The 21809-nt window shown below is 40.3% G+C and overlaps 1 protein-coding gene across 7 annotated transcripts in view; it reads left to right on the forward strand.

Annotated features, from left to right (window-relative positions):
* The window catches only part of ctnnd2a (catenin (cadherin-associated protein), delta 2a), a 229647-nt gene that overhangs the window by 182413 nt on the left and 25425 nt on the right, over positions 1-21809 (forward strand). For all 7 annotated transcript variants that reach the window (XM_081601621.1, XM_081601622.1, XM_081601618.1 and 4 more), the window contains 2 exons: positions 870-1020; positions 17279-17528. In XM_081601621.1, the coding sequence (XP_081457747.1) occupies positions 870-1020; positions 17279-17528 (401 nt within the window). The remainder of the gene's footprint in view (positions 1-869; positions 1021-17278; positions 17529-21809) is intronic.

Raw genomic sequence — 21809 nt, forward strand, 5'->3', positions numbered from 1 at the left:
CGTTTGTTATTGTTGCTTGCTGTTTAAAATGCATCAGGGACTGGAGGAAGACTCCACAAGGAGTGAACCGAGGAAGGAGACTTCATGACTATAATGGATGACTCAAGTGGCCATGGTACTGTCAGGGCAACTTGTGCCTCCAGGAAGAGATATGAGGGTTAAAGACGGAGTATAAGTGTACCACTGTAGGGCGGCCTTGGATATTTATATAACTGCATCGTATGGCTGTTTATAAGCACCCTGGCTGTCCGATAAGGAAGAGAATGCATTAAAATATGGTCGGTCAACGAAAGAAAATGAACACAAAAGGGAAAAGCAAGAAGGGTTGCAGCTGAGAGTATTCTTCACCAGTCTTGTCGAGATGCCTGCGAGGTGTTTGGAACTGATTTTGATTTGATAAGGACTTCCAACGACAGCAGAGTGGACAAAGAGAGCGTAAGAGGCTGAATAGGATGGCTTTTGAAAAATCAGCAGAAGAAAGGAAAATTGCAGGAGCAGGTGGTTCTTGTGTGTGTGTATACTTTTTCATTAAATAAGATCTGTCTCTGTGTTTTGAGAGCAGATTTGCTGACAATGTTGGCACACTCTCTTAGCTCTGCACGTTTAGGTCTAAGCCAAGACATACGATTGTCGATATCTTATGATGAATCAGTTCCTCAAATCCCTAGCGGGGGGAGGAACTGATTCCCTATTTCTGCTATAAAGATGACGAATACTGTGAGTTTATTTCATTGCAACAGTCTGGAGAAGCTAAACGAATCTGCATTTTACCATCACAGATCAGCATCGTTTAAAAAGGTGTCATAGATTCTGACTTAGATTGTTGTTGGAGGTCTTTAACCATCTTCTTGTCATCTTCTTCCCGGAAGTGGTCAGTGTACATTCGGGCCGCTGTCCGTAAGGAGAAAGGCCTTCCCATTCTGGTGGAGCTACTGAGGATAGACAACGACAAAGTAGTATGTGCCGTCGCCACAGCTCTCCGAAACATGGCCCTGGACATCAGGAACAAGGAGCTTATAGGTGAGTTATGATAATTGGATTACTCCAACAAGGATTTATTCCACTACCTCTCGTTATTGCTTAGATTACCAACACTTCTATTCTCGTTTTTTTAAGGGATTTAGTAGAATTTGAAGTAGAATGTGGTGGCTGATCTCTGCTTTTTGCAAAGCTTTGACTCACTCATACCAGTTTTATGAGATTCCTGATTTAAGCGTTAAAATGCAAGAAGATTTAAGATTAAAATTCATAATATTGTTCTAGCTTCCCTGGCATGTGCAGTTATTGCACTTGGAGCAGAGGTGACATCACACCACCATGTGACAGAGTAAAACAGAGTTTCTGGGTTTTTTGGGTTTTTTTAAACAAAGACCGATATTTTGGCTGGGTTTAGCGTTTTGTGTTTGCACAACAATTACAAAAACATTTGTCTCTTTGCATATATTCTACATAGAGAATGTAGATTTGTACTTCAATCATGAAGTTCCCAGCAAGCGGCCAATGTTTCGGGAATGTCCTAACGCAGAGCTGGTCATTTTCTGCTCTTTCTGTGACTTCATTTTTAAACAACTTGCCGAGTTTAAAAAAGTGACATTTGAGTCTTCTTTCCTCAGTAACACCATCCACACCAAAGTTTGTGGCCAGTAGGAACTGGTAGTGCTTATTAGGGTGTGTTCACTGATCAGAAAAAAAAAAGGTTGGATTTTTAGCTAATTCGAGTCACCAGATGATTTTTATATACGTTTCTACTTTTAGGTCAGAAAGATAGTTGCACATTTGTTTGTGTGTGTATGTTTGAAAAATGCATGTATGAAACTACAATTGCCTTTTTGCAGACTCAATGTGGATAGAAGTGAGAGGATAGCATTAAGATTAATGTCAAATTTGTATGACCTACCGAATATGTTTTGCTTTTACCTTTATTTTCTTGTGATCTTGTAAAGTTATCATTTTCATATTTTTCCATCCAGCATAATGATTTTTATCTCGCCATCAGTTTAACTGAGACCATTACATGTTGGTCTCTGAGAGACTGAGATTAATAAAGATTGCACTGTGCCAGCTGTGAGTTCAGAAAATAACATGAATAATGTGTAATTGAGAAGGAAACGCTGAAGAGAGTGGGCGAGAGTGGTGGCAGATCAAAGGCTCACATTAGTCTTTGAAAAGTACACTGGGTAATGAGTGAGCCCCAGTCAGTCTGGTAGAATCAACACATCTAGAGATCATTAGCTAACCTGACTCATATACACTGAGTGTGTGTGCATTTCCTTTTGTGCCTTCAAGTGTTTTCATGTATTAGACACATCCTTTTTTCTTTGTGGCTGTCCTCTCTTTGCTGCTGCCAGGCTAGTGCAGCAATAACAGGTCAATCATGTCGACCGAAAACCAAAAACATCTTTATCTCTCTAAACAGACACCTTACACACACACACACACACATGGACGATTTTATGTATGTGCGTGTGCGTGCATGTTTTTTTTCTCTCTATCTCTAATATCTCTGACAATCTTAGCTTGTTGGTGGGCTCAACGGTTTCTATAGCAACTCTGGCACCCACTGTTTCACGCTGGAGGCTTTTGAAACATATCTTGGTTTTGCAGCAAGTTGTTGTTGTTCCTTATTGCGGAACAACAAGGAACGCCGCCGCCAAGGCTCAACACGCCCCCCTACTACGCTCTGGCTGACGCACAGCAGCAGATTAAAGGATAATTAGAGCTCTCGCGCAGGCGCTTTGCTGGCTGTGAGTGAGCTCCCTTTTGTGATTTTGTTTGTTTGTTTGTTTGTTTGTTTTATATAGTCTATCTGCAGACAAATTACCACGGCAGATTAAAATAAACAAACTATAATTATATTTAAAAAAATTTAAATGTGAAAACATATCAGCTTAACAAAACTTGGACATACTACAGCAAGTAGAATACTTTGGAGCAACAAAAGTTGAATAGTTTGACCCTGCAAAAACTGACCAAGCGTAACTGCAGACATTGTTGCGATCTATTTTATTCTGCATGCAAAGGAACAAACATGCAGTAGTTGGGGGACTGCTAAAGCTTTTACTCAAATGATTATCACCTGAATGCACAAGTTGTACGATGTTTGTAATTGTATAAATATCCAGGTGTTATTTTTGAAATATTTTGCGGGTGATAATCTACAGCCCTGAGCAAAATGCCAAAAGGTTCAGTCCAATAAGTGAAAAATCCCGTGAGGTCATTTAAGCCCGTCTGTTTTCCCTTGTAGGACGGTGATGTGGATGGCGTTTTTGATCACGGTGTTGTGTAAAAGAAAATTTGGAGTCACTTCTGAAAGGCCATCTTGTCTCGTTGGTTGTTATGTTGCCTGCCTCCGTGACCGCTCAACTTGTCTAACAACAACGGCCTTTGCACTCTTCCAGACGTGGAACAAATCTCTGTTCATGTATGATTAGCTTGGCTGTTTTATGAAGTTGGTGCTAACCAGGAGGTTACCATACCTGTAAACTAAAATCAGGTTCCATCCATCCATCCATCCATTTTCTTCTGCTTATCCGGGGTCGGGTCGCGGGGGCAGCAGCTTCAGAAGGGAGGCCCAGACTTCCCTCTCCCCAGCCACTTCTTCCAGCTCCTCCGGGGGAATCCCAAGGCGTTCCCAGGCCAGCCGAGAGACGTAATCCCTCCAGCGTGTCCTGGGTCTTCCCCGAGGCCTCCTCCCGGTGGGACGTGCCCGGAACACCTCACCAGGAAGGCGTCCAGGAGGCATCCTTACCAGATGCCCGAGCCACCTCAACTGGCTCCTCTCGACGTGGAGGAGCAGCGGCTCTACTCTGAGTCCCTCCCGGATGACCGAGCTTCTCACCCTATCTCTAAGGGAGAGCCCAGCCACCCTGCGGAGGAAACCCATTTCGGCCGCTTGTACCCGTGATCTCGTTCTTTCGTTCATGACCCAAAGCTCATGACCATAGATGAGGGTGGGAACGTAGATCGACCGGTAAATCGAGAGCTTTGCTTTTTGGCTCAGCTCTCTCTTCACCACGACGGACCGGTACAGCGCCCGCTTCACAGTAGACGCTGCCCCAATCCGCCTGTCGATCTCCCGTTCTCTTCTTCCCTCATTCGTGAACAAGATCCCCAGATACTTAAACTCCTCCACTTGAGGCAGGACGACCCCCCTGACCCGGAGAAGGCACTCTACCCTTTTCCGGCTCAAGACCATGGCCTCGGATTTGGAGGCACTGAGCCTCATCCCGGCCGCTTCACACTCGGCTGCAAACCGCTCCAGTGAGAGCTGCAGATCACGTTCCGATGAAGCCAACAGGACCACATCATCCGCAAAAAGCAGAGATGCGATCCTAAGGCCACCAAAACCAAATCAGGTTGAGGTGTTCAAATTCAGAGCTCCCCTCCACAACTACGTACTGTTAAAAATGCTCGGTATTTTTGGTTTTAAAGCTAATCTTAATCATTAGGATTAGCTGTTTTCATTTGTCTTGCCCGAGCAAAATAAATGAAGGTAAATTAGTTTTATCAGTGTTGCGGATTTTTTTTTAAATCAGTCTTTTTTATTATTGACCTTTTCACTAATTAAAGTGGAGCGTTTTGACTAAGACCACTAAAATGTTCTTTGTTTATAAATATTGCATGTAAAAAATGAGAATTGTAATTTTTAGCAGCCATTAGCTTTCCTGAGCAAAAGCAGAATGAGGTAAACATTTTAATGGACTGACATTCAGATGAAGTGAGAGCAGGAGTCAATTAAATAAACATTGCACAAATTCATAAAGAAATAATTCCCCCTTTTTTTTTTTTTGTTTCACGATTTTTGATTAAACTGCAACATGACTCACTTATAGTTGAGATGTGCCACGTTCCACATGTTTTTGATTTGAGTGTGTTTCTCCATCTTAAAGAGTCATTAGAGCTGGACAGGGAAATACTTCAGAAAATGTGCAGATTACTTTATAATTACGCATACAGATTAAGTACACATTACAGCAGCAATTTTTAATATATTTTATTGTGATTTTATGTTAAAGAGCATAACAAAGTAACACGCTAGTGACGTTCAAGGCGAATGATGCGCTTCTGAAAAGGTTCTACAAACATAAAAACTTAGATTATAGTTTTTATGTTCGCATTGAACCACACCTATGAGAAGCAAAGAAGAATCCGAGACGTGCGTGGTAACTATGGATGAGTTGCTATTTTTAAACCCTCTCAATCATCCTCTCCGCAAAATTGACCTTTATGGAAGAGTGGTAAAAAAAAAAAAAACGTTGTTGAAAAGAGACCACCAAAATAATATTTAATTCTTCCTGCAAGGACACACACCCATTATGTGGAAACGGATGATCATAAAATCCTCATAATTAACAGAAATTAAGGCTAATTGATCTACGTAATGTTTTGCTTTGTTACGCTACAGAAATAAATGAACATTGCAGTGATATCCTAATTCACTAAATATGACTATGGCTTGAAATACAGACTGGAATGTAACTGAAATTTTTCTAAGACTTAAAAATAGACGCTCTTAAAAGTTAACAGAGTTCAGTCTGACTGTGATTAGGTTATTTTGCAAAGAAATCTTGGCAAACAATTTAGTCTCGAGATGTGAAAAGCTGGTAGAGACATATCCATAATACTTGGAACTGTAATTGCACAGAAAAGCGGTTGTGCGAGGTATTGACTAACAGGGACTGAATGTAGCACACTGCACTTCCCAGATTGTCATTTGTAAAAATAATAATAATAATAATAATAATAATAATAATAATAATAATAATAATCAGAAAACCTTGTCTCATTCTTCTTCCGTTTCAGAGTTATGCTTTATTTTATGATTGTCTGCCTCATAAAAATCCCAATAAAATACACCAAAGTCTGTGGCTGTGGTTTGGTAAGGTCACATATATTTTTTTTCTTAAATTTATTTAATTTAAATAATAGTTTAGCAGAAGACAACTGGTGTTCATTGGAAGCAAGCTGCCTTCCTTCTGTTGGAAGAATGCAGTCGCTCGTGTTTAACCACAGAATCTTACATGGAGCAGCTCTAATTTTCTTTTTTAGAGACTAGTGAGGTAGCTGTAGCCTTTCAGTACGACTCCCTGTGTTTAACATGCACAGCATCATTCTGGGTTCTCCTCCTTGTGCAAACAGGAGGCTTGGGAGCAACCAAAGTGCAATCAAGGCGTCAGAGCTTCTTAATCACACAGTCTGACTATCTCAACTGTAAACACAATGGCACAAATAATTAACATGGTTGTAACATAAAAATTAGTTTTTATTTCCTGTGACAAACCCAAACTTTTAAAAAATGCGCATGTCAGCGCTATACTGTATATGTGAATAGCAATTTTTTTGTGTCCAATTTCTGACCAAGACTAGGTCAGTTTTGTGATTGGTTTTAAGTTGTAAACATTGCCAAATTTTTAAAAAATGTGGTTTTAGCTTTGCTATATGCTTCTAACACTTTCATCTGACTTCCTTGCATCCTGTTGTCAGGCACATTGTCAAAAGGTCGTTCTGATTCATTTTCTTCTTTACATACTTTTTCCTCTACGCATGTAACCTCTTATGTAACCTCATTTGGAATCCTCTGAGGCCCAAATATACCTTTGGCAGGAAAGGATCAAAGGAGAGACGATCCCTCTGTAAGGCTCAAGAAAGAGGAACTGCAGGTGAATCCTGGCATAATCTTTCCTGACCTTGTTGGCACAAGCAGAACGAAGAAAGAGACGATAGTAAGAGAAGAGTCACTCCATCAGCACATCTCCATGAAGAGTACAAGTAGCTCTCTAGAGCTTCACAATATTGGCTTGACTTTCAGACGTCAAGCTAATATTGTGCAGTTTTTTGAATGGAAGAAATAAGTTTATTATTTTTCAGTAAGCTGCTGGCTTACATGTAAAAAAAAAATAAATACATTTGCTAAAAACAAAAAAAAACAAGAAAAGAGAGGTCGATCAGTATGGTTTGAGCTTTTTTTTTGTTTTTTGCTCACTCTCAGCCGATTAAGATGGATAAGAAAGAAGCGAAGGCCAAGCTTTTAGGAAAGACAAGTCCAAATATTCTCCATCCTCCGATGTTTTGTCTGTGCGATTTCACAGATTTAGCTGATTTGTTTTTGCAAGATCAAAGTTGCACCTAATTACAATACAATCCCGCATGACAAATCTCCTCAAACATCACCTCGTTCTGAAAAGCAGAAACTGAATCCCCCCCTCACCCCCTCGACTCCATCTTCGAAAACTGCTGCAAGAGTGTGTCATAAGCCGTTAGTGCCGGTGAGTTTGGCATGATCACCATGGGGGAATGGTAGTCTGCATGAGAGCTCATCAGGGGTAGAGGAGGATCATCTTTCACACACTACAACCTTTGTGTCAAATCCTCTGGAAAGCTCTCTATGATTGGATACCGGGGAGACAAGCAGGAGGAAAAGAGCAAGAAGTGGCACAAGACTAGAGAGGGATAAAAGGGAAAAAGTATAGTGAAGCCAAGTCAGCCTAAGAATATAGAGCGATGGAAGAGGAAAGAGATGAGAGAGCAGTGACAGCTGAGTCTTAACTGCATATGTATGCTTACTCTGAAATCCCTCAGTAATGTGATTTTGTGCTATATTGATGTCTCTGCGACTCCTTCTTTTCATCTCTGTGTTTTGGGTCTCTCCTGATTTCACCTCCTTTATGGCTTTGATTTGCATATTATAGTCTATGGTCGTGTAGCGATACGTGCACTTCATTCATCGCTGTACTATCTGTCAGGGCAATTCTTACCGTTGACTTAAAAATGGTAATTTGACACACATGAATTTGGAACAGCACTTTAATGCCTGAAAGCCTGTTTCTTGTTCTCGTAAGAGAGAGAGAGAGAGAGAGAGAGAGGCAGCTCCCATTTACGCAGAATAAATTTGTTTCATGAAAATCAAGGAACCTTGTTTTACTTTGGTAGATGGTACAAATCAAAATTTGCTTAGAATTAGAAAACAGGATATGTGTGTTCATTCAGGACGCCTAATAGGTGGAAGGGACCTGTTAATCTGACCAAACAGGATTCTTCTCTCTGGAAATAACAGTAACATTTGTACATTCCCCCAATCAGAGTCCTGAGTCGAACCCAACAGAGAATCTGTAAAGGCAGCAGCAGATTAGGGTAATTGCAAAGATGATTTCCATCCTCAAAGACTTGGAGCTCATCACGAAAGGTGAATTATAATTTCTGGGATATTTTTTTTTTTTTTTTTTTGGAAAGAGGCTCATGAATGTTTGGGGTTGAATTCTGGGCTGTGGAACCTTGGAATCAGAAAACACCACTGTTGCCCTGTGCTGTGCAACCATTTGCACAGCACAGTGTGCATTTGGAAACGCAGGGAGCAAAACTCGGTTTGTCATTTCTGGGCTAGTTTATTTTGCGCATCTGACTCTTCCACTGCTACAACCTGTGTGCCTCCATTTGTTAGCCACATGTAGCTGTGGTATGCATTATGAGATATGCACAAGGTACAAGTGCTAGGAAAACTTCTGGCAGGCCATTAATAATAGATATGAAAATATCTCATGGGGGAGAAGGTGGCCGTATTTTTTACCTTGAGCTTGAATATGATTTCCACCTTTGATGTTGAAGTGCGATTGGGTGTACATTCTGCAACTTTTGAAAATTAACATTTGGTGATTCATTTATTTTTTTCCCTTTCAAACTTAAAATTAATGGCAGAATATTTATGGGGTTATTTAAAACTTCTCAAACCATTTTGCACTTCTTGGAACCTGAGCTTAAAATACTGTGTGTGTGTGTATATATATACATATATATATATATATATATTTTTTTTTTTTTTGCAATCCCTTCTGTTGGATCTATCTATGTACGCAATTCTACAGTGACAAAGTATTGGCTGTACGTGTTATTGGATAGCCCACTATGTTTAATATGCTTTGCTTTGCATGACTAGTTCCATGAACTTTTATTGTCTTTCGTGTCCACACTTGATCTCAGTAACCCTGACAGAGCTCAGAGAAAGTCCTGGCAACATCGTAACCTTAGAAAAGAGAGTGGTCAGATCAATGTGATTGACTGCAACAGATGTCATATTGTAATTTTCTACAATAATGTTTTAATGGGATATTTTTATATGGGCACACTCATGATAGTCATGTTTGCACATAAAATGTGGATTGAAATCATCCCTCCGTCTGCAGGGTCACATGGGACTGATGCCCATCTCCAGCAGTCATTGGGCGAAAGGACGGGTACACCATGGAGAGCTGTTTCATTCATTCAAAATTAAATGCATGAATAAATATCGTTATTAATAAATAATATATAAATTCCCCCAATGAAATAAAAATATGTACTCATGGAAAAAAAATACGAAAATATATTTTTCAATGGAGAGTTGTTTTTTTTTTTATTCATTTATTTAGTAAGTAACTTATTTACTGTTCATTTATTTATTAATCTGTTTATTTAAATTTTTATTTTGCAATGGTGTTTTTATTTTGTGACTTTTATTTTGCAAACCCACTTCCGGGACTTTGTTTTTATTTCAGGTTTCTTTTCTTTTTCATGTTCTTATATTCAAATCACGGAACGATTTTTGTTTTTGTTTTGTTTCTGCTGATCCCTTTGCAAAGTCTGTTCACTTCTGTATCGAACAAAGCGGCCCTCAAATCTTTATGAATCAAAGTTTTCCTGCTCCTGAAAAAAAATCTGAATATTCATTTAGTTTTTATTTCGTGGGGACATTTATTTGATAGAGTATTTATTATTTATTTGTTGCGATTTATTTATTTACCTTGCCAGTACATCATAGCATAAAATGCTTTTTTTTATGTAAAAAAATCACTGAATATCAGTTTCTATTGGACTATATCAAAATAGCTGTTTGTTAGCATGCTTGTTTCGAACTGAGAGCAGTGCACAATCACTTTTTGTGGGCATGTTTCACTTAATGTTTGAACAGAGAAAATTGAGCGATACAATATTGCTAAAATAAAATAAGACTCACTGGATTGGGAAATAATTCTCTGGTCCGTTGGGATCATCCTGTTTTTCTACTGCCCCCCCCTCTCCCCCCCTCCCCCGCCTTCTCGGTGCAGTTTGTCACTTTTTCTGTCTTCCATTTCCTTACCTCATCTCCTACTCTTTTTTTTTTTTTTTTTGTTCTTCCTTCTCCGACACGCCCCTCTCTGTCTTTCTCCCCCAGACATGAGCTCATAACGCCTTATATCTCTCATTCTTTGTGTGTCGCGTTGATGACATCAGTCTCAAGGAGTGTTACTGTGGAAACCAAAATAGTGCAGCACAGGGATGTCACTAATTGCATGACTAAGTGTGTGCACGTCAGAGTGTGTTTATGATGGATGTCGGGCACCGTGTTGCAAATAATTAAAAACATGACAAAAACTGAAATATGTCCATTTTTTTACATTTTTTAAATTATTATTCTTTTACTCTCACACATGCTCTCAGAAAACGTGTCAGAATCAGCGTGTTATGAGCAACTAAAGTTGCCAGCCAGCCAAGGCAACATTTTTTTTTGCTGCCCTCGCACACGCCAGATTCTACATATTTTGTCTTCTCGGCTGTCAACAGACTGCACAGTCCTAGACATAAACTTTGCACGGCGAGCAGGCTGAGAGACGGTGCGGCCTGGTCCGCTGACTCACACAGTGTTGACACACACTTCTCCGTCTCTTCTGCGACACTACTTTCTGAAATTTCTCTGTCGCCTGTGGGATGAATTTCTCATGTGTGCGGGCATGGCATGTCTTTTATCAGCATACTTTGTTCTCTCTGGCATTCCTCGTTCTGTGCGTCTCTGAACCCAACAGGGAGCCCGACAGCAAGAGAAAAATGGAGAACAATAAAGAGAGACAGAGATGGGGACAGAAAGTGCTGCCGTGTGATTATGAGATTTTTTTTTTTTTTTCACAGCTTTTATATCATCAGTCTAACTCAAGCTGAGGAACCCTTATGAGTTGCACAAAAAAACATCAAGCTGAAGATTTCAAATGATCTGTTCATGGCCAAGAGCTTGGGATTTTCTTCACAAAGCAGTTCATTAAGAAGAGTATTGTCACTCTGAAACTTTACTAAATGTTCTGTAACCATAATGGAACAATTATTTATCCTTTATTCCTCTAACGGAGGTGCAGGTTTCATACATTTGGAAATTATTCCTGCCTTTTTTATCCCCCTGTTCCCTTCCCTGGCAGCTCCTGCTGTAAACTCGTCATCTGCAGACATCAGAGGCAGACGCCGAGTGTGAGGTATAACTGCTGTGAAAAGCACCCAGCTCGGGAAGTCTGACTATTTTCTAACTCGGAAAGAAATTTCTCTCATTTTCAAACCTTTTCGAGAGCTGCTGCATATCAGATGGGTATTCTTCATTTAACTTCTGAAAAAAATAAAGGGATAGACTCAGCAATCAGATTGAGGATGGTGGTCCATATTGACTTTGGGATGCTCTACTGTGTCCATTAAATAAAACATAAATGCTGCATCTCTTAATGCTTTGCAATATTATACGATAAAGTGATTGTCTATGGCTGCCCGAATGCCATGTGATCCTTTTCAGCGTCAATGAAACTACAAGCATTTTAATATTTCTGTGTGTTCTTCAGAATGACTGCCTTCAAAGGGTGTCACTCAAATGTGTTTCATGTTTTCAGTAAAGGAGAAGCATCCTGTTGCTTTGAATATGGCACCACCTGTCAGGGCAATGATGAATTGCAGTCACATATGGAGAAAACTGATTCTTATCATACAGAGGAGCTGAAACAGTCATTCCCCAGAACAGACGACGGCCGAAATTGTTTTGGATTGTTTGTACCGTCACATAAACAGTCGACGACATAAACAAATAAAAGCCTGGATTGCCTAATTCCAACCACTTGTTCAGTTTTAATGGTCAACATAAAAACGAGCACGGCATCCGAAAATCATCTTTACGTTTTAGGCGAAAGTCTCTGCACTTAGACAAAAATGCTTCACTGCTCGACGTCGAGGTTTGTCCCTTTCTCAGCAGTTTGACTTTTACAGTTAGAGCTCCGACCGTCTTATGAGCTTTAATTGAAGTTCAGAAAATGCTCCAGCAACCCTGAAAGCCACTGGCTTCTGATGCCATTAAGCATATAGGCAATCAGACGACACCACAAACAATCAAGCTGTTTCATCTTCCCCCATCTCTCCCTGAGACAATTACCTCCAATTTCACTTCAATAACATTCTCCCTTCTCCGTCAGTAAACAATCAAATCACTCCATTGTTGAGGGTAATTGGATCCTTTTAAATCAAATCAGCCGTTATGGCCATGATGAAGCATGGCCTGCGCTGCAGCGGCTGGTGACATGAGGGAATGCAGCGCAGGAATACATTACTGTCTCTGCCCCTCAGGTAAAGATAGCTATATTGGAAGAGCTGTGTAATACAGGTTTATTAGGCTGTGCAGTGATCAGCACAAGGCTCGTCTCTGTCCTTGAGGACGTGTTCCACTTGTAGCTCGCGTTCCAGAAACAAAGACGGCGGATGTAGTAGGAAGGCTGACGTGCACGTTACGCTTTGTGTGATGCAGCTTTAAGACACGTTAATTTGTCAAATCTCATAAAAAAGAAACGTTGACGTAAACACGTCCCTCGCTTTTTATCTCTCATAAAGTGTACTGATACCACCGCAAGCTTCGGCATACTTTATGTGGAGTTTTTTTTTTTTTTTTGGAAGATGGCAACCCTGCCCCTGAATTTGGGTTTCTATCTTAATCTTAATAATAAATGTGCTTTGACCTAAACTGGTCCATTGCATCTCTGAATGTATGTTTAGGTTTAATGTAGGTGTGGTACAGCGAGCTGAATGTTTGCCCCAGCCTCAAGACGTTTGCAGCACTCAACAGGTTTTCCTTGAAACTCCTCAGCTTACCTTACCTTGCAGTCCCACAGCATGCACCTGCTGCCACCATGTTTCACCTCTGAGTTTGTGTGAAGGCTTTGGTACAGCATTTGTAAATTAACTTGTCACTTTTGAAGACCGCAGACTAATAGGACTGAACGGTGTACAACCCTGCTGATCTTTCTGGTGCGTTTTCTTGCGTTGATGTTGGCGTTTGATTGCAAATGTTCTCCATCCCATAGATTCTCAACTGTGGTTGTCAGAGCCCACACTACGTGTTTCAAGTATTTCCCTTGACTAAAGGTGTGTATCTAAAGGACTGGGCAATTAACCGGCTTAGGGAACACTTGATGGCATGCTGAGGAGGTAATGCAATCATTTGAATCAGGTGTGCTATAGGACAGAGACGGATTTAAGACAAGACGGTGAGCCCTGAGGACCAGGATTAAGAAACCCTGCTCTTGCAAACTTCTGAACCCTTCACAGAACAGCTGCAATTGCACTGAGTATAAATAAATAACATGGATTATTGGGAGAAATCTGAAGCCAGATGGTGGCCATGTTTTGAAGATTTTCCTTCCACTTTGCAATCGTGTCGCTTTGTCAGTCTTTCACTGATAGAGTACACTGATTTTTTTTTTGGGGGGGGGGATGGAGGAGGGAGGGGGTTGTAATGTGGCATAATGCGGAAAAAGTTCATAAATGCCTTCGCAAGGGACTATCATGTTTTAAGCGTAGCGGCCTTTGAGGAGACTGTGATGGGAACATCAAAAGCTTGAGCTTGGAATTTGCTGAATCTTAAACTAATTTTGGGGAAAGCACATCAACTACTTCTCATTTAGCTTAATCTATTATTCATCAATAAACATCTTACACTCTCTGAAATTATCCTGTGTACATGTAGGAAAGTGTCAGATTGTAATGGCTAATAGGATCTTTGCTTTGCTTTTTATTTTTTACCTTTTATGTATATTTACATACTCTAATAGGATATCTCTTCTGTTGAATTGTCAACTAAAAACGGAGGCAGCGAAAACTATAGAGTTGTGTGTATGTAAAGATTTTTTTTGGATCATTCAGGTGACGTGTGCTTGGGAGTCAAACTTTCTCTAATGTCTTTTTTTTTTTGTTTTTTTTTATATGAAAACATTTGGGAAATTTTAAAAGAACTTTCCATCTGATTCTGCAAGTACCGAGGCAATTCATCTTCCATTCGTCTCTAAGCTTATGCTAATGTCAGCACTGGTTAAATCCTGCCCTTTATTCCAAAGCTTCCTATTCATCTTCTGTCCTCTCTCATGGGTGACCAATACTCTGCTGCATCCTCCTTGCTCCCCGTCCTTATTATTCTCTCCTTTCTGAGCTTGGTCCCCCAAGGAAAAAAGATGTGATGATGTTGTGACGACTGAAAGGCATCCGCACAGAGGCGGCTGTGTACCCCACACACCGCACGCCGAATATGCTGGTGGCAGCTTATCAGCACGTTTTGTTGATAAGCAAAAGGAAAAAATATATATATTTATGGCTCTTTTAATTTCTCAAGCCTCCGCTGCGTATCAGGTGTTGCTGTTATTACCTGCAGTCAGTCGGTTGATAAATTAGTCGCTTCATTGGTCAGTCAGAGGAGCAAGTGATCCATCAGTCCGTCAGTAAATTAGCAAGTCGCTAAATCATCCGTACCCTTAATCAGTAAATAATTCGGTCCTTCACTCAGGAATTTGTCAGATCTTCAAATAAGTTAAGTAAATTAACCGTTCTTCAGTTGGTAAATCAGCCAGGAAATTATTCACTTGACTCAAGTCACTCACATAATGAGTCATCCTCCAAGGGTTCAGCTTAACTTTGTATTCAAAGCCAAAAGACAATGGCTGCTTAACCTCTGCCGAGCCTGCCAACCTCTGATAACACTCGGCCAATTAGCTCGCAACTTTTATCCTTACAGATGGACTTTTTCAGAGTGTGTACGTGAGCGTGCATTAGATTTCCCCGTGCATCAATGCGTGTCCATGTTTAAAGCATCAGCATATGCTCCTGTGTCTGACTTCCAAGCTTGAAAGGATGCACTCAAGTCACAGGGTTGTGCGATTTAGCTTTTCAGTGGGGAGAACGAAGCAATGTTTCATACGCCACCCGATAGAGAAAAGAGGAACGTTTTGAGAGAAAAGGGGGAAAAAAATGTCTTGCTTCAAAGAACAAATTGTAATATTGTAAGGATATTTTATTCCTGCTTTTACCCTCTGTAATTCTTTTATGAACTCAAAGTTAGCGGCAGAATATCGGTCAGCGGATACAAAGTGGCCATTAAAAAGGCAAATCGTACTTTTGTTCTGGGCTGTGAAAATGAGTAACTTAAAAGGTGTTATTTTACAACCAGTAAAAGAAACACTCAGTGAAAACCAAAAGTGTGGCGCCGTACAGTGCAAACCAAAAGCCTTTTGTTATAAAATAATTTTTTCTTCGGTCTTCTCTGTCTCGAAAAAGGATGCAAAAGATTGTGTGAGAAGAGAAAGCAATAGAATCCCTGCTTCGTTTTCCTATGTTTTAAATTAATTTTGATGTAATTTAGAGATGGACTTAATAGTTATCAGGGTTAACTTAATAGTTTGTTGTTCTTTAAACAGTAAACCTGACGCATAATCATTTTTTGGCTTCCTATTTTCGTATGGAAGTTGATATCAACAACATTTGGTTGCTGTCTGTGGTGAGGCAGTGGCTGTCGGGTTGTCAATAATCTAATTTGGAATGAATATACATGCTTATTTCACTGCAATTAGTACATTTCTGTGAGCATAAAAAAAACTAAATATCTAAATGCGACATTCTTAATAACTAAAGCCGTTTACTCAGATATATGCCAGTTTTCAGAGTGGATTTGTGGGAAGTTGTTGTTTTTAGTTATTATTTCAGCCCAGAGATTAAACTATTCTCAGTTTAAGAGAAGAAGCAAATGCCAGAAAGAGCACAGAGGGCAGAGATGCCCTTCTGATAACAAATGGATCCAATGAAGACCAGTAGTTTAGTTGAAGCACATCTGCGCTATAGATGAAAAGCGGATACTCACAGTATCTGCTGCCTCAGAGACGCCATGGGAGGCCCTGAGGTTTGAAGTAAACATCTTGGCAACCATCATTTTCACTTAGCGTTTTATTTTATTTTATATTTTTTTTATTAAAATAGATGTTGGATTCTTAAATTTGTAAGTCCAATAAAAATAAAAAAATAAAAACTTATTGAGCACTGCACTCGACAGTTTCTTGCTGCTTGTTATTTCTGCATAGGAGACAAGCATCAACAGCACAGCAGCCCATGGGCTAACCCACGCTGTTTACAAAGAGGCAGAAGTTACTGCCTGCCACATCTTGTGCTTTTTCAACTCACAGTGCCTTTTTTTTTTATTGTTTCTGCTTAGCAGAGTCGGGTAAAGCTGTTTATGCACTTAGCACAAATGGATAAAACGTTGACCTTTCCTAGAAAAAGTGCTGGCTTATTTGGAGTGTTTTTGAATGCTGCTGAACTAGCGTGAAGTGAGAAAAGGAAATGAACATAATTTCTTGGAAAGCGCATCCTCTGAGCTGGAGTTCGGCATGTTATCTGCCTCATTTCTCATATCTGATTTGGATTGTAAAATGATGACAAAGTGACATTTAAACCATCATATTAATATATGTCCAGCAACCAAAAAAATTTGCATATTTGATTAGTATATTTGTTTAAGTTTTTTACATTTGATTCGGCTGAGACCACTGGCCTCGGCTTGGCTCCACTTTCTGCATCTATTGGAAATGCGCGGAACATTTTCATTTGCGGCTATACTTCGGCTGTGGCTGTTCAACATTCACCGCCAAGTCCAAAATGATTGTTCTTTACCTGAAACTTGACCTGTGGGCTTCGCTCCTGAAAGCACAAGACGATTCAAGTGTAATTGACAGGTTTTATGATGGTTGGGACATCTCTTCCCCCCACTAGGCTGCCTCTCATGTTTGATTCATTTCTACATTGCTCCTTAGTCAGCACAATCACACATTTCATCAGTTCAGTTTCCCCACTGTCTTCTGTTCTCGCTACCGATTCGCTGTGATCTCTCTGGCCCCTTCGCCTCAGTCCTCTCTGCCTCCTAATCTCATGGGAAACTCCTCAGCATGACTGAGACAACTTAGGAAATCACTCACTCGCTACCTGACTCCGAATGAGCCTTATTAGTTTCATAGTGACAGTGATGGACCCCTTTCATCCTAATTAAACCAGGTTTTTTTCTTTTCATAAAAAAACACATCTATTTTGAATTGAATGTGTGACAGTAATTTGCTTATTTGTAAGCCAGGTTGAACAATATTTTAGGGATGTTAGTAGTGGCATGAGGTTAATTGTTCTTGCTCTTCTCTTCTTTTTTTTTTTTTTTCTCCACAAAAATTAGGAAAGTATGCCATGAGAGATTTGATCCATCGGCTACCGGGCAGTAGTAGCAGCAGCAACAATAACACCACCAGCATTGGAACGTCGGGCAATACAGGCACTCCCAGCAAGGCCATGTCAGACGATACGGTAACTGCCATATGCTGCGCACTACATGAAGTGATAACCAAGAACATGGAGAATGCAAAAGCTCTACGCGACTCTGGCGGGATTGAAAAACTCATCGGCATCGCCCGCAGCAAAGGAGACAAGTAAGTAGGTCGTGGTCAAGAATAGTTTTGTCTGCGACTGTGAAATAACTGACACTTGAAATGTCTCGCAGATCTCCATTGTCATTTCAAATCAGGAAACGCTAAATATTTAATGCGTCTTCGACATTAAACGTCTTCAAAGAAGGATTTTCTATTCCTGCCTTGTTTCCGAGAAGAAGTCTAATGTTAGCTGTTAAATAAATGATGGGGTATTTGATTAACATCATTTGCCTCCCAGAAAGCCTTTATTATTTGGTTAAGTTCTGAAGTGAAATGTTTAATCTACACAGGGTTACGATATTAAAGAGTTCATTTTGGCTATTAGACCTAGACCCACTGCATGCAGGAAGGTCTCAGTCCAATTCCTGGAGACTTTTTGATGTCCAGAGTTATTCAGCACAACTCTGAACACCATCTGAAGCTGGTGCTGAGTTGTGCGGCGGTAAAAGAAACCTTCTGTTTTGCAGTCTTGGCTGCAAAACTTTGCAGACCTTATTATGAACTCAACAATGCTGTTTTTATGCGGTCTTCAATTATGTGGCGACCAAAGGTTTTACACTGTATTTCTTTTGCAAACTTTAGATATTTCATGCATGTGTTTGCCTCTCCCCTTTGCATTAAAAGTAATTATGATGCAGTTGAATTGTCTTTATACTTAAGGATATAAGTTAAAGGCTCCTGTTGTAACCATTCCAACTTATAGATTAAACAAAGATTTTGTGACTGATTTTATTTTTTACACTTCTAATTTTTCACAGAGGAGACCATCGTTAAAGTAAGGATAGCTGAAATGTAGTCACAGATTATATTCATTTGCAGAATTAAATATTGTTGTCATCTAATTTGTTCAAACGAAATTAAATAAGAGCATTTTTAAAAGTGATTAAGATCTCACTTTGATGAAAATATTTATGTTTGAGCATGAGCAGCTGTTTTCGAAGTATAAATAGTTTGTGTGGGGAAATAAAACGGAATGAAGCAGATGCAAAGTTGGTTACTGATGCATGGTGATGACCTCACTGATTTACTAATTGGTGGTCTGAACTCAGTGCAGGATGCCTTAGGTCAGGGGTCCCCAAACTTTTTCCTGTGAGGGCCACATAACGTTTTCCTTCTCTGGTGGGGGGTCGGAGTCAGTTTGTAAGAGAAAAAGTGTGACAATTGCAGGAGTACCTAAATATAAATATATATTGTTTTCCAGAAAGCAATCAAATAACCCTCTTTGGGTTCTTCACAGAATAAATCCAAGGATTATAGTCCGTATTTTCCGAACTATGAGCCGCACTGGACCATAAGCCACAACCCCAAAGTTGTTTTTTTTTTTTGTTTTTTAATCAGTAAACATACATCTAAGCCTCAGATATCTCTGCCGGTTTTCCACAACGATGCAACAGCAGCAGAGGGGGGCGGACACCCAAAATTTGAGTCATAACAGGTCAATTGAATATCACATGTATTATGGTTGAAAAAGAAAAAGTTGCCAAGATTAGATTTAACAGAACTGATAACGGTAGTTTCCGAACGGTAACTGTAACAGTAAAAGTGCTAATCCTTCGTGTTGCTACTAGCATGTGCTAAATCAGTGGTCCCCAACCTTTTTATTACCGCGGACCGGTCAAGACTTGGAAATTTTGTTGCGGCCCGGGGGAGAGGGGGAGCCGGAGGGGGGATGAACAGTCAGATAAGGCTTCTGCATGTTGGTGTTCCCACTAAATACTGAATATGCCCTATTTGGGTTGTCTTGGCCCTTTTATCGCAGCCTGTGGGGTTTTCCCTGACTGGGAACGAGAATACGACCTGCTGAATGTGACAGGTAGCCAATCAGAAAGCGCGGTGACGTCAGAACAGAGGGGAATCCCAAACAGCTGACATATCGCGCAACTGTGAGTCCGGTGGATATCGGAGATGATATGTGGAAATGTTTATTATTAAATCTAAAAGGTCATTATTGTTTATTCAGTTAACAATGTTAACTATGAAAAAACATATTCACCTCCAATTCATAGTGAAGCAAATAGAGCGGCTGCTCCCGTCATCTTTTATCCACCGCCTTTTCTTTTTATTACGTCTTTTATCTCTTAAAATGACTCCACAAACTATCACTATTGCTTCTACATCGTCATCCGTGTTTGGTTATTCTAAATTCCCGCTATGTTGGGGGTTTTACTGGATTATCCTCTGGAATCGGGATGTTCGTGACTGGAATCGGTTCGTGTTGCTCCTGGACACACGAACCGATCGAATCTTTTATACTTTATCACCTCTGTGGTCACAGAGGTTTGGAGAATCGGCCGACAATCCTTAAATCTTTCTGTCTAAACCAAACTTAAGACTCACAAGCTCAACTCCTCTCCTCTCGACCACTGCCCAAACGCTCTGACTCTGGTCGCTATGGTAACGTTTATATATCCCTTCAAAATAACAGAAGCGCCACAAAAACGAACATTTTACTTTCGTGAAAATTTTAACTCACGATAATGACTAACGGACCCCTGAGCTTGTTTCTCTGCAACGAGACGGTCATCAGGGAGTGATGAGAGACAATAACACCCCAAGTGTTGCTTATATGCACAGCCTGCTTGGTCTCTACGTGACAAAGCAGCTTGAAGCTTCATTGCCTCATTAGCAGCCGGTTACGCAGAGCTGCTTGTAATGTGAGACTCACCTACCGGTCCGGGATAAATCCATTCTCCTGTCTCTTCTCTGGGCCTTTTCCCCTTTGCAAAGAAACTTTCCAAAGACATCTGATCTGTTTCTTACTCATTTTGCTGCTTGTGGGCTCAATGTTGGCGCGCAAGTAACCAGACTTCCAATGATTCACTTCCTGCTAAAGAGCCCCCTGGTGGTTGAAGAAAAATCCACATATAAACGGCTTATAGTCCGGAAAATACGGTATATGAAAAAAAAAAATCTGAATATTCTCAGGTATTGTTCAGGGGGCCGGACCAAATGTGGAGGCGTGCCGGATCCGGCCCGCGGGCCGTAGTTTGGAGATCCCTGCCTTAGGTGCTGAACTTTTATTATTAATCGATTCATTTTCACCTGGTTTAATTCAATTTTTAACTACTTCCCTGCTGAACATGAACTAGCTCAACACAGTTTTTAAAAAAATTCAAAATAATTAATTAAATTACAATTAGGTCAGTCAACCTAACTGAATGGGGAGCCGACTTGGAAAATGTGTTTGTAGTAAATCAACCAGAGAACGTGTGTGATATTCCAGTTCTGAAACAATGGATGCAAAGTAACAATGGGTGACGTTATGTCGAAGCAAAGAAAAAACAAATATCAGGGAGAAGTGATAAAGTAAATGGAAGAATAGAGTCCTGACTTGAGTTATCTCGCTCACTTGTGGGACAGAGCTTTGCTTCATTTTACCCGGCGGGCGCAAAATGATTTTTATCATAGAAACAGATTAAACACAAAAGGCTCTACACCGACTCTGTCAATGAAGTTGCCTGTTTATTTCCCTCACATTTCTTTGACTCTCATGTCCTCATTATTGTCTAGAAACACTAATCAAGAACTGTAGATAATGTTCCCTTAATAATCCTTCATTTGTCTGGATAAATGTTGCTCAGACAGGAGAAATAATTCTGCCACTAAAATATACAAAAGAGAGAAAAAAAAAATTAGAAAGCTCCCTAATGGTTGTCATCTTGGTTAACGACATATTTTGTGAAAATTTTAAAATGTAGCGTAAATTCTTGTAAGAGGAGCTCAGCGTATTGCACACTTCATCACACACCATGTCTCTCTCTGTGTGACCAGCGGGGAGCCTGGCCTTTATGCAGCCGTTATCTCTCATTCATAGCTGCACCTGTGTTCCCTGTGATCATTCATCTAAGAAAAACAAAACAGAGCAACAAGGAAGACCAAGCTAAAATAGACCTTCTTTACCACGGGAGACCAAGCAGGGCGTTCTGCCTTGCTGCTATAGCAACCAGCAGGTCAGGGGTTGCCATGACACCGAAGTGTTATCAGACTGAGGTCAAATGTTGATTTATTGTGGAGTGAGCGAGACTAAGTCTATTTAGGGAACTGTGCTCCGGGGTGCCATTACACAGAGAGATGAGGTGCTGACAGAAGCCTCCATAAATGCAAATTTCACAGCGAGAGTAGTTATCTGCTAATAATTCACACCTCTTCATTGTCTTATAGGCTCATAATTAAGCAGTACTACATAGCTGATTTACGCGATTACACACGGCAGAGTTTCCGGAAACACCGCCTACATTTAAATCAAATGTGGCTGTTGATCAGTTGCACAACATGGGCTGA

This window comes from Poecilia reticulata, chromosome 20 (genome assembly GCF_904066995.2).
Source record: "Poecilia reticulata chromosome 20, P_reticulata-male-v2, whole genome shotgun sequence".
Classification (NCBI taxonomy): Eukaryota; Metazoa; Chordata; class Actinopteri; order Cyprinodontiformes; family Poeciliidae; genus Poecilia; species Poecilia reticulata.